At 53.6% G+C, this 12,295-nt stretch overlaps 1 protein-coding gene across 1 annotated transcript; it reads left to right on the top strand.

Annotated features, from left to right (window-relative positions):
- The first annotated feature begins 5,319 nt into the window (after positions 1–5,319).
- On the top strand, positions 5,320–11,137 carry DDX52 (DExD-box helicase 52). The gene is made up of 15 exons (XM_039720982.1): positions 5,320–5,427; positions 5,565–5,781; positions 6,085–6,215; positions 6,393–6,578; positions 6,825–6,968; positions 7,593–7,704; positions 7,943–8,015; positions 8,090–8,293; positions 8,671–8,761; positions 8,942–9,064; positions 9,296–9,446; positions 9,702–9,777; positions 9,948–10,019; positions 10,133–10,225; positions 10,486–11,137. The coding sequence occupies exons 1-15, from the start codon at positions 5,341–5,343 to the stop codon at positions 10,571–10,573; spliced, it is 1,848 nt and encodes a 615-aa protein (XP_039576916.1). The 5' UTR covers positions 5,320–5,340; the 3' UTR covers positions 10,574–11,137.
- The last annotated feature ends 1,158 nt before the right edge of the window (positions 11,138–12,295 follow it).

Below are 12,295 nucleotides of genomic sequence, written 5' to 3'. Positions count from 1 at the left end.
GGGTGGGGTGTTTGCTCCCACAGGTGCCCTGGCTGCCTCATTAAATTGCTGGAAAATGCCATGTCATGGCAAACGAAGCTTCTGGAAGATACTTTTTTCCTCCTGTTGCTGTCGGGCACGTGGTGTTTGTGTCTGATGCAGCTGCTCTGGGGCAAAGAAACCAGCAGAGCCATGACAAAGTTCATTTATGACCAGCACACTTTTACAGGGCCGAGTGATTATTTTACAGTTCAAAGCTGCTCATAAGGGAATTCCTTGCACGTGAGGATCCATAGGTTGCCACGAGGCTTTGGCATTGTGTTTTCATCACTGTGGGAGGAACGGAGCCAGGGAAACCTGTGCAGGGCTGGGCCTGGTGCCTGGGTGGTGTCCCCAGGTGTGTGACAGCAGCCTGGTGCCCACCAGGGCGGTGCTGGGGCTCAGCTGGCAGCCGGGCTGGCACGGGCCAGCAGCAAACGCTGGGCTGCTCAGGGGGTGCCAGGTCACCCTGTGGTGCTCTGGGAGGGCAGGGGATGGGCTCTCATGGATGGGAGCTCTGGGAGGGCAGGGGATGGGATCATGGATGGGCTGTCATGGACGGGAGCTCTGGGAGGGCAGGGGAGGGCAGGGGATGGGCTCTCATGGACACGAGCTCTGGGAGGGCAGGGGAGGGCAGGGGATGGGCTCTCTGGACACCGCAGCACTGCCGGGCCGTGTCTGGCCGTGGGTGTGTGTGCAGTGTGTGCGCAGGGGAAGGCGCCGGGCACAGGAGCCGGCTCACACGGGAGTGTTCCCGACCCGTTCTGCCAGTCCGGCCGGTGCCCGGCTCTGCCGGGTGTGCCAGCGGGAAAGGCAGCACAGCACAGCGGGGCCGTGCCGGGCCGGGCCGTGCCGGGCTGTGCGGCATCAGGCCGTGCCAGGCTGTGCTGTGCCATGCCAAGCTGTGTGGGATCGGGCCGTGCTAGGCTGTGTGGGATCAGGCTGTGTGGAATCAGGCTGTGCCAGGCTAGGCTGTGCAGGGCTGGGCCGGGCCGTGCCGGGCTGTGCGGGATCAGGCCGTGCCAGGCTGTGCTGTGCCGTGCCAAGCTGTGCAGGATCGGGCCGTGCTAGGCTGTGCGGGATCAGGCTGTGTGGAATCAGGCTGTGCCAGGCTAGGCTGTGCAGGGCTGGGCCGGGCCGTGCCAGGCTGTGCGGCATCAGGCTGTGCGGGGCCAGGCTGTGCCAACCGTGCCGGGCCGGGCCGTGCCGGGCTGTGCGGGATCAGGCCGTGCCAGGCTGTGCTGTGCCGTGCCAAGCTGTGCGGGATCGGGCTGTGCCAGGCTGTGCTGTGCCGTGCCAAGCTGTGCAGGATCGGGCCGTGCTAGGCTGTGCGGGATCAGGCTGTGTGGAATCAGGCTGTGCCGGGCTGGGCCGTGCCATGCTATGCGAGGCCGGGCCGTGCCGGGATCAGCCTGTGCCGGGCCGTGCCAGGCTGTGTGGGATTAGGCTGTGCCGGGCCGGGCTGTGCCGTGCCGGGCCGTGCCAGGCTTAGCGGGATCAGGCTGTGCGAGGCCGGGCTGTGCCGGGATCAGCCTGTGCCGGGCTGTGCCAGGCTGTGTGGGATTAGGCTGTGCTGGGCCGGGCTGTGCAGTGCCGGGCCGTGCCAGGCTGTGTGGGATGAGGCTGTGCCGGGCCGTGCCCGGGGCAGGACCCGCTATGCGAGGCCGGGCCGTGCCGGGATCAGCCTGTGCCAGGCCGTGCCAGGCTGTGTGGGATTAGGCTGTGCTGGGCCGGGCCGTGCCCGGGGCAGGACCTGCAGCCTGGCTCCCCGTGCCAGGCGCTGATCCCACCACCCGGTGTGCCCACAGCAGAGCTGCACCAGCCCGTGCCCAGCTCTGACGGGCACAGTGTGAGCCACAAGAGTGGCAGAACAGCCCTGCAACAGTCTGCTGTCCTGAACAATACACTGCGCCCAAACCCTTCAAAAAGCACTCGGCATCCAGAGGAAGCCGCTCTGCCTGCTCCAGTGTCTGCTCCTGCAGCTCCAGGCTCCGCGAGCTGCCAGGGAAACGTGAATCCTGCAGGATGCTTCTCCCTGCTGCAGCCCCAGGCAGAACCAGAGCGCCGGGGCAGCCACCAGCACCGGCAGGGAGAGGCTCGGAGCCCCTGCACTTTATTTCTCTGACCCAGAGAGGAAATTTAAAAGTCTGAAAACTCCAGCGTGTCCTGGAGTTGTCCTGTGGCAGTGTAGGCGTAATGCAGAGCCATGGAAAATCAAAGCCTCGGGCAATTTACGCTGTCTTCTAATTCAAGGGACTTTGATTTTACTTTTCTACTCAGCAAAACGAATCCTCCTCTCTGTAATTAATATGCTGCTCAAATGGATTCTTAATTACAGATAAATCACAAATCTACACACTCAACTGTTTTGCTTTTCAAGTAATAAAACAGATCATTTGTCTTCTTCAGATGAACAGAGCCCAACCAGCACACCATTTCCCCCTTTATGAAGAATTCATTTGCCTTAGAAAGAAAGTCTTTAAAAAAACATTGCAAGGATTTCTTGAATAGGGGATCAAAGCTCCCACACTGCTGGAAACCATTTTTCGCTAAATAAGATGTGAGTAAAGGGGAAAAAAGTAAAAGTTTTTTGGTAGTGGTTGGGATTACAACACCCTTGGGAGGGACGGGGACGTGGGGTCAAGAAGTGGTGACCAGGTTAGCAACACAGGGAACAGAAGGGCAGGACAAAGGAACAGAAAGTGGAAATGGACAGCTGAATGAGGACGCATGTTTCTGTGCCGCAAGAGAATGGGTGCTACATCAATTCACACTGAGAGCCGAGGGCGGCGGGGCTGTCACTGCCTCGGGGGACACAGCAGGGGCCAGAGGTCAGCAGTGCGCTCGCCCGGGCTAATTGACTCTCATGTGCATAGCAGGGATGGGGATGAGCACGGGGCGGGCGTGGGGGCACGCTGTCCTGCTGTCCTGTGCGCCTGCGGGACAGAGGGACACACACCGGGGTGATGGCCTGGCTGGATTTCCCCAGGAGCCCACAGGGACCCGGAGCTGGCTGTGCACGTGGTGGAATAAATGCACTCGGCTGATCTGCTTTGCCAGCTGTGGGATTTTATTTCAGCTCCGTGCCTGGGGCAGTGACCTGCCCACAGGTGGCACACCTCACCTGGGCTGCTCTGCACCACCCCGGGATCCCTGGAGGGATGGGGCTGTGTCAGGGACAGGAGAGCACCTGGCTGTTCCCCACCCAGCTGTAGCTGCTGCACTCCTGCCAGGATAACCAGTGACACCAGGCTGTGCCCCACATCCCGTGGGCATGCTGCCAGTGGCTCCGGGCAGTGCTGTGCTCCCCTGCCATGGCTGTCCCCAGCCCCTCAGTGCTCTCCTCCCCTGCCATGGCTGTCCCCATGCCCTCAGCGCTCTCCTCCCCTGCCATGGCTGTCCCCAGCCCCTCAGTGCTCTCCTCCCCTGCCATGGCTGTCCCCGTCCCCTCAGCGCTCTCCTCCCCTGCCATGGCTGTCCCCAGCCCCGGTGTCACACACAGCCAGGCCAGCGGGCTCGGGGAGCACACAGGTGCTGCCATGAAGGCTGTTTGTCCCTGTGGATGCCCCTTGGGCTGGCACAGGAGGACATTTCCTCTTTGCCGTGCTGCAGCCGCAGTGGGAACATCCTGTGAGCAGGGCTTGGGTCAGGGACAGGGAACAAAGGGGGTCCTTGGCCTTGAGGGGTTTCTGCTGCTGGCACCTGAGGGACCCCTTGTCTGCAAGGCTTTGGGGACCGTGCTCAGAGCAGGAGAGGGAGGAGAGCCCAGGAGCTCTCCTCATGGAGATGGCGCAGGGAAAAACGATGGGAAGAGGAAAAGAGCGGCAGAAAGCAGTGAAGGGAAAAGAAAAAAGAAAAGGATGGTCACAGAACCACCAGGTTCGAAGAGACTTCGAGATCATCGAGTCCAATCCAGCCCCAACACCTCAGCTAGACCCTGGCCCCCAGTGCCACACCCAGCTCTGCTAAACACAGCCAGGCATGGCGACTGCACCACCTCCCTGGGCAGCCATTCCAGAACCTCATCCCCCTTCCTGTAAAAAACTTGATCCTAAATAAAACAGGAGCAGGCTCCCCAGGGAGCTCCGGGAGCCTTTGGGCAGTGCTCTCGGGGATGCCCAGGGTGGGGTGCTGGGGTGTCTGTGCAGGGCTGGACGGTGCCCGTGGGTGCCAGCTCAGGCTGTTCCGTGCCCCCTCGCTCCTGGCACAGGGCTCTCTGCCCTCGGGACTCAGAGGGATTTCCCAGCTGAGCCGTGGGGAGAATATTCCGTTTCCTCGCTCTCGAATCTGCCAGCGGCATCCCTTGGTGAGTGATGGATATTGGAGATGATTTATGGTTCTTTGTTACACAAATGCCCCCACATTCTTCCCCATCCTCTGCAGCAACCATTAGTCACTGCTCCCAGCAGAGAGCAGGAGCCTCAGCCTGGGAACTGCAGCGAGGATGCAGAGCTGGGTCTGTATTCGCTGTGAATCCACCGCTGGGGACACAAGAAAGGGAAATGTCACCGCTGTGCTGCTCTGGGTCTGCTTCCACCCAGGCGCTGGGAAGTTAAAGGTCTGGCAAGGAAAAAGCACCATAAATCAGGCAGGGAAGGGCGGAGGGGAGGAGCAGGTTCACCCAATTTTTCATCTCAAAGTTTGTTATTAAAGTGAGTGTTACAGGAGGAACAGCCATGGCCTATATGTCTTAGAGCTCTTGGATTTCAGCAGCATAAACCTTTAGCCCTCAAGACTTTTATTACATTAAATAATTTCTGTTGCTGCTAATTAAATTTCTGTTTGATTCCCTTCATGAACAACCAGGAAAAATCAGTATTCTTTGATCTCATAGAGAGTACTAGATTTATCTGCATTATTGGATCTCACTGCTTATCACAATGAACAAATACATTAATTAAATAAATTCTGATCTTAATCTGGGCAAACTTTCTTGAAGGCCCTGAGGAGCTCAGCCGGTTGCCAGCTTGTTCCTGCCACCCTCAAGCATTTCTTCCCTCGGGCACCTTGCGTTGTGTGAGAATAAATGGAGGATGAGCGGAGGGACGCGCACGGGGCCGCGCCCACCGCCTCCTCTGCTCCCCGCCGGCTCCGGGCCTGCGGCAGGGCCGGACGGGGCCGCGTGGGGGCACAGGGGGAAGGAACCCTGCCTCGCCAGCCCCGTGCTGTCGCGACAGCGATCCCATGTCGCCGCGGCCTAGAGAAGCCTGCCGGCGCCGTTGCCATGGTAACGAGCCGCCATGGCCGTTGCCATGGCAGCCGGCGCTCCACCGGAAGTGCTCCCGCTTCCGGCGGGGCGCGGGGGCTGCCGGGAGCGGCAGCATGGAGACCCACGAGCTGTTCCGCCGCCTGGGCGCCGGCGCTCGCTTCGACGTGCGGCGCTTCGGGCTGGACGCGCGGCGCTTCGGGGTGCGGGGACGGCGAGGGGAGCGCTCGGGGACCGGCCCGTGCGCGGCCCAGGCTCCGCAGCCCCGTCCGGCCCGGCCGCGGCGCTGAGGAGCGGGGCCCGGCCATGGCGGCTCACCCCTCTCCCCGTTCTCCCGCAGGTGGTGAAAGGGAACCGCGGCAGCGTCTCGCTGGAGAGCCTCGACTTCTTCGGGAACAAGGAGGGAGCCCCTCAGGGGTCTGCCGAGGAGGGCAGGGGGCTCGCAGGGGGTGAGGAGGAGGTGAAGCAGCAGAAAGATGGAGCAGGGAACAACGATGGGAAGAGGAAAAGAGCGGCAGAAAGCAGTGAAGGGAAAAGAAAAAAGAAAAAGACACGAGGTATCTGCACACACACACACGTGTATCCCTGGCAGAACCACCAGAGAACCCCAGGATGGTTTGGGTTGGAAGGGAGCTTAAAGCCCACCCCGTTCTGGGGTCCTTGGCTGGCCTGGCTCAGAGCTGATCTCATGGCTGGGCCAAGACTCAGTGCTGAGAGCTGGGCATGTGCTTGCCATCTTCTGGAGTCTTCTTTAGGTTTGATTGAGAATGAGAGAAAAACGGTTCTGAGATTTTTTTTGTCCCAAGTGATGCCTGCCTGTGTTTTACTAAAGGAAATTTCAATTTGTTTGCAACTTCCAGGAGCAGGCTCAATGCCAGAGCTGTCAGAAAGCAGTGGAATAAAGTGGATGTCCTCTCTGGAAGCAAACTTTGAAGATGCAAAAGACAAAAAGCCTACTGCAGAGAAGCTTGAGCGCTTGAGGAGAGAAAAGGTGGGAGCAGGGAATTGTGGTGCAGCAGGAGCTGCCTGGTGCTCTGTGAGCCAAAACTGAGGTTCATTTATGGAGATTCCCCTTTGGAGGAGGGTGGGGGACAGACCCAGGAGAGGGAGCCACACGTGGTGAGTTTTGTGGTGTGAATTAAGAAGGAGTTTGGTTTTTCCCTCCCAGATCAATCGCTTCAGGCACCAGCACAGGATCAGCATTCAGGGCACAGATCTCCCTGACCCCATTGCCACCTTTGAGCAGCTGCAGGAGGAGTACCACGTGCACCCCAGGATCCTGGAGAACATCCGGGCTGCAGGGTTCCACGTGCCCACAGCCATCCAGATGCAGGCAATTCCTGTCATGCTGCACGTGAGTTCTCTGGGGCTTCAGGGCTCCCACAAAACCTGGGCCCTGCCTGCCTTGCTGGCAGTCTCAAAGCTGGACCAACTTCATCCACATTGAAAGCTTGGCTTTTTCAGTTTTCCTCATCTGTGCTTTTCCTGAGGTATTTTGGGTCAGTTTGCAGCATTGATATTTATGGGGATGGAATTTTTACTCTTTTTTTGTTTGTTTTCCCTGCTGAAATAGAAGTTTTGGGTTTTTTTTTTCTTGCAGGGTCGGGAGCTTCTGGCTTCAGCTCCTACAGGGTCTGGAAAAACACTGGCCTTTTGTATCCCCCTGTTAACACATCTGAAACAGCCCAGGAACAAAGGATTCAGGGCTCTGATCATATCACCCACCCGAGAACTCGCCAGCCAGGTGTGTGTTGAGGGATTCTCACCCCGATGGGTGCAGTGTTTTCACTCTGCATCAGCAAAACTGCACCTTAGTAAATATTTTTTTCCTTTATTGCCCTCACATATCAGAGAAAGCTAATTGGAATGTTTCTTTCAAGTCTTTTGACTTCTGTGGAGTAGGTACATGTCTATTATCTGAGCCTAATCTCAATGATTAGATTAGAGGCTCAAGATTCTTTGATCATATTTTAAACTGCCCAATGCTCAGGTGCTCTTAAAGCCCCCTTTCCTACTTGAGATTGCTACGAGAGATTTATCTGTCCCAAACTTGGAATTTCAAGGGATAACTTTATAACAAAGCAGTGATATTAAAATGAAATAAAAATGACACCTTTGGGCAGTTTTTATTCATGTGGTAGTGATGTGAATAATCCCCCTGGATCCCTGACATGTCCAAGGCCAGGCTGGACAGGGCTTGGAGCAGCCTGGGACAGTGGGAGGTGTCCCTGCCATGGCAGGGGGAGCTGGATGAGCTTTGGTGTCCCTTCCAACCCAAAGCACTCCATGACTCCACAGTGGCCAGCAGTTTTTTGGCTGGCAAAGCTCATCAGGCCAGTGTGGAAATCCAGTCTCTGCTGCCTTTCAGACCCACCGGGAGCTGGTGAAGCTGGCAGAGGGCACAGGCTTCAGAATCCACATGATCCACAAGGCAGCTGAGGCAGCCAAGAAGTTTGGGCCCAAGTCTTCCAAGAAATTTGGTAACTGTTCTAACGACTGAAGTGCTTCTAAAAAAATTAAAAAGTGACACTGACCTTTCTCTTTGGGCTGTGTGGTTTTAAAGAGATGCTTAAAAAGTGTCAGGGAAGAAATGGGAATGAGAGGACATGGACTCTGCTAAACTGTACCTCTGGCACCTTGGGTTGGATCTGGTGTTTCTCAGGGCTCTGTTGGGTTTATTTTGTGTCTTTCTTTGACATTTTGCTTCTCTTTTAATAGACATACTGGTTACTACTCCCAACAGACTCATTTATTTGCTGAAAGAAGATCCTCCAGCAATAGACTTGAGCAGGTAGGAGAGTCTCTTTGCAGTGTGCTTTGCCACTCAGCAGTGGCTCTCCTGCACATCAAACCTCTTGTTCCTAGCGTGGAGTGGCTGGTGGTGGATGAGTCAGACAAGCTGTTTGAGGATGGGAAGTCAGGATTCAGGGACCAGCTGGGCACAATCTTCCTGGCATGCACCTCCCACCTGGCCAGGAGGGCCCTGTTCAGCGCTACCTTTGCCCACGACGTGGAGGAGTGGTGTAAGCTCAACCTGGACAACCTTGTGCTGGTGTCTGTTGGGGCAAGGTAGGTGTTGTCTGCTTCTTTTTTAAAAAAAATTTCCTAGGAACTTGTTTTCTCTGCATCAGCAGCCTGCTTGGTTGTGTGGCTGTTGTTAGTCAGCACTGCAGGTTGTTTGTCTCCAGAGAAAATTGTGTAGGCACGTAGATCTTTCTCTTGTGTTGAATGAAGTGTTCTTTTCCTTTGCCAATTACTTTATCATCAAATAAACATCAGTCTTAGGAGCATGCACTGGTGAAATAGGTGTTATTGTGCAGTATTTCTCATCCACCAGGTTATATGTTTATGGAGGTTATATATACTACATAAATTAATTAATATATAAGTTTTTGTTAATGTATATAAAAAATACTGAAGTGTTTCTCTTGGATTTCTGGTTTCAGAAACTCTGCAGCAGAGACAGTAGAACAAGAGCTGCTGTTTGTTGGATCTGAGACAGGAAAACTAACAGCAATGAGAGAGCTTGTTAAAAAGGTATTTTGGAGACACTGAGCATGTTCCTCTTCCTGTTCAGCTGAGCTATGGTCTGTCAGAGACTCCCAATTTCCCAGCTCAAACCCTTCTCTCATGTCAAACCATTGCCCAAATCTGCTGTGTCTCAGTTTCTGCAAGGAAAAGGACTTTGGAACCTGAGATAAACTTATTCTTTTGCAGGGTTTTGCTCCTCCAGTCCTTGTTTTTGTACAGTCCATTGAGAGGGCTAAAGAGCTTTTCCATGAGCTTATTTATGAAGGCATCAATGTGGATGTCATCCATGCAGACAAGACTCAGCAGCAGGTAGGAGGATTTTATTTCTTTTCAATAAATGATTTAGAAAGAAAGCTAAAAGCAGGAGTGTTGGAATGTAACTCCAGGTAACCGTGGCAGCAAATTCCAGCAGCAGGTTTTTGTTCAGAGGGTTTTAGTTTTATTCCTGAACATCATGACAACTTTAAGGAAACAGGTTCACCTCTTTTCTCAATTTTCTGTTGGGACTGTTTCCAAACATCTTTTCTGTTCTTTTCCTAGAGAGACAGAGTGGTGCAGAGTTTCAGAGCTGGGAAGATCTGGGTGCTCATCTGCTCGGCGTTACTGGCCCGAGGGATGGACTTCAAAGGTGTGAACATGGTCATCAATTATGATTTGCCAACGAGTGCAGTGGAATACATCCACAGGATAGGTGAGGCATGGCTCACCTCCTTTTCCCCATTTCTGAAGTTTTTAATGTAGATGCTCTTGTTTTTGTCAGCACTCTGTGAACCTTATTTGGATGTTTCATACATAGCTGTGCTTTCATTCACTGGGAGCAATGTTTGGGGGTTGGCTGCCTGGTGTGTCCTTGGTCTGTGAACATGCATCAAGGGGCTGGGGCTGTGAGGAGAAATAAAAGATGTCTGGAGTAAAATCTCTGCTCTGCAAAATGTGTGCTTGGCAGGTCGTACTGGAAGAGCAGGACACAGAGGAAAGGCAGTCACTTTCTTTACAGAAGATGACAAACCTTTGTTACGGAGGTAATATGTCTGGATTAATAATGGCTTTATTTCTTGCTTTAAAAAAAATCACTACAAAACAAAAGACCAACAACAAACCAGCCAGTTTGTTTGGTTTGCTGTTTTCCACAAAAAATATTTATGACTTGTCCGAGCACTGGAGTTGATCTCTTCCCTCCTCTCCTTTCCAGTATTGCCAGTGTTATCCAGCGAGCTGGCTGTCCTGTGCCAGAATACATTAAACATTTGCCCAAACTGCAGAGGTATGTTCATTTGAGCAGTTAACCACTCTTTTAATCAGTGCTTTTTAATAACTTATGGTAGTTTCTAGAACTAGAAACCCTAGTAATTTCACCTTTCTTCACTAAATTCTCAGCAAACAAAAGAAGAAATTCATTAAGAAACCTTTGACAAGAGAATCCATTTGTACCACCCCAAAGTGCTTCTTGAAAAAAGGCAAAGGAAAAATGTAAGTAGGTTTTGCTGAAGAGGAGGTAAGAGATGGGATTTGTCCAGAAACAGCCCAGAAGATTTAAACAAAGTAACAGATAACTTGTTTGCATGAACCACCCAGTCATAACGGTTTAAGTGATGAAGTTTTAGTGTCAGTATCTGCTGGATTAATGACAACATTTTGCCTTGTGTGGTGCCATGTGTCAGGTGACAGCAGCCTGAATTTAAACCACTGGTTATGTTCAGGTGTCTTCATCTCTGATGTGTTTCTTGTAGGCAAACTACAAAGGAAAATACTAAGGGAAAGAAGAAAGGTAAAGAAGACAAAAATAGCAGTAAATTACAGACTGTTGCAGAAAGCTGAATTCAGGCTGGTGAGCTGGGGCTGACACCTCTGTGTGTGCTGGAACAGAAGAATGAAGATGGCAGCGATGGTGAAAGAAGAATAAGATTTCTCATGTTTCCTTTGGGGTGAAGGTGGAGGTTTACATGCTAGAAAATCTCTACTGCAATGCCAGAAGAGAATTCCTGGATGCTTCTTGTAGAAGCTGGAGTGTGTGCTTGTGCCGTGAATGCTGTGTATTTCTGAGAGTAGTTCAAAACCAGCATCAGTTTGTGTTACTTTCACAGAAAGTACTGTCTGTGTTCAAATCACCCCTAATACAGTTTTTAGACACTTCCAGGAGATTCAGAGACAAAAACCACACAATGTTTACCATCAGGTTTGATAAATGCAACTGTCAGAGATTTCTCTGGATGCTTCGAAAAAGCCAAAACAAACCCACTTGTATGTGAAAGTAAAGCCTGCCCTACTGTTTTTATTCTATAAAATTATTTTGAAATAAACTAATACTTTACATGCCCATTAATTTTGTACGGTTTTATAACTGAGCCTGAAACTAGAATAAACAAGGTCATAAGATGCTAATTCAGAGATCTGTGTGTCTGTGCAGCCTCGGTGGAACAAGTCTGCAGGCAAAAAAGGCCCAGCTCTGTGCATTTCCCCTGTCTTCATCTGCCCAGCGTGTTCTCAGCCCATCCTGCTTTTGTCATCAGAATTCCAGTCAGGCAGGAACGGCTTCTTTGCAGCTACAGTCCTTTAAGGAAGAATTTCTGGACAGGATTGTCTTGGTTTAGTCTAGTTGGGATGGGGCAGCCACAGCACCCTGTGCCAGGGCATCAGCACCCTCCCAGGGAGGAATTTATTCCCAATATCCCATCTAACCCTCCCTCTGTCGTATGAATCCATTGCCCCTTGTCCTGTCACTTCAGGCTCTTGTCACATGTCCCCAGGTGACCCCTGGGGGAGGTCGGGTGGAAAGGCAACACTTAATTTTCCTTTTTACGGAAAAGCGGTGGTTTGGATGCTGGAAACCGGCGTTCCCGAGGGGAAGCCGGGGCCACTCATCCCCATCCAGGCCGTTCCCGGGTTACCGTGGGGTTGTGGGGCTGGGAAACCGAGGTGATGTGGGGCTGTAGAACCAAAGAATCGAGGGGTTGTGGGGCTGAGGAACCGAGGGGCTGAGGGAGTGTGGAACCAAAGAATCGAGGGGTTGTGGGGCTGAGGAACCAAGGGGCTGTGGGAGTCTGGAACCAAAGAATCGAAGGGTTGTAGGGCTGGGAAACTGTGAACCGGCCGGGCTTTGGGTCGGTGGAGCAGAGGGATCGATGGGCTGTGGAATGGAGGAATGGAGCTGGGCTGTGGGGCTGTGGAACCGAGGGGATGTAGGGCTGTGGAACAGAAGAATGGAACTGGGCTGTGGGACCGTGGAACCAAGGGGCTGTGGGGCTGTGGAACCGAGGGGCTCTGTGGGTGTGGAAGCGGGGAGCTGCGGGGTCGTGGGGCTGTGGAAACGAGGGGATGTGGAACAGAGGGGATGTGGGGCTGTGGAGCCGAGGAGCTGTAAGGCTGCGGCTCTGTGGGGCTGTGAAACAGAGGAACCGAGGGGCCGTGGCTCTGTGGGGCCGTGGAACGGAGGAGCCCAGGGGCTGTAGAACGGGGGAGCGGCGGGGCCGGGGCGGTGCCTGGCCGGGCCGGCCCCGGAAGCCGCCGCCGCCGCTCCGCTGACAGACGGCGGGGCCGAGC

This window comes from Passer montanus, unplaced genomic scaffold (assembly GCF_014805655.1).
Source record: "Passer montanus isolate IOZ18808 unplaced genomic scaffold, ASM1480565v1 scaffold44, whole genome shotgun sequence".
Lineage (NCBI taxonomy): Eukaryota > Metazoa > Chordata > Aves > Passeriformes > Passeridae > Passer > Passer montanus.
This window is presented reverse-complemented; position numbering and strand designations above follow the sequence as displayed.

Coding starts and splice junctions, on each gene's coding strand:
- DDX52 (XM_039720982.1), top strand. CDS start 5,341: ATGGAGACCCACGAGCTGTTCCGCCGCCTGGGCGCCGGCGCTCGCTTC. Junction 5,428..5,564: donor TGGACGCGCGGCGCTTCGGG/GTGCGGGGACGG, acceptor GTTCTCCCGCAG/GTGGTGAAAGGGAACCGCGG. Junction 6,579..6,824: donor CAATTCCTGTCATGCTGCAC/GTGAGTTCTCTG, acceptor TTTTTCTTGCAG/GGTCGGGAGCTTCTGGCTTC.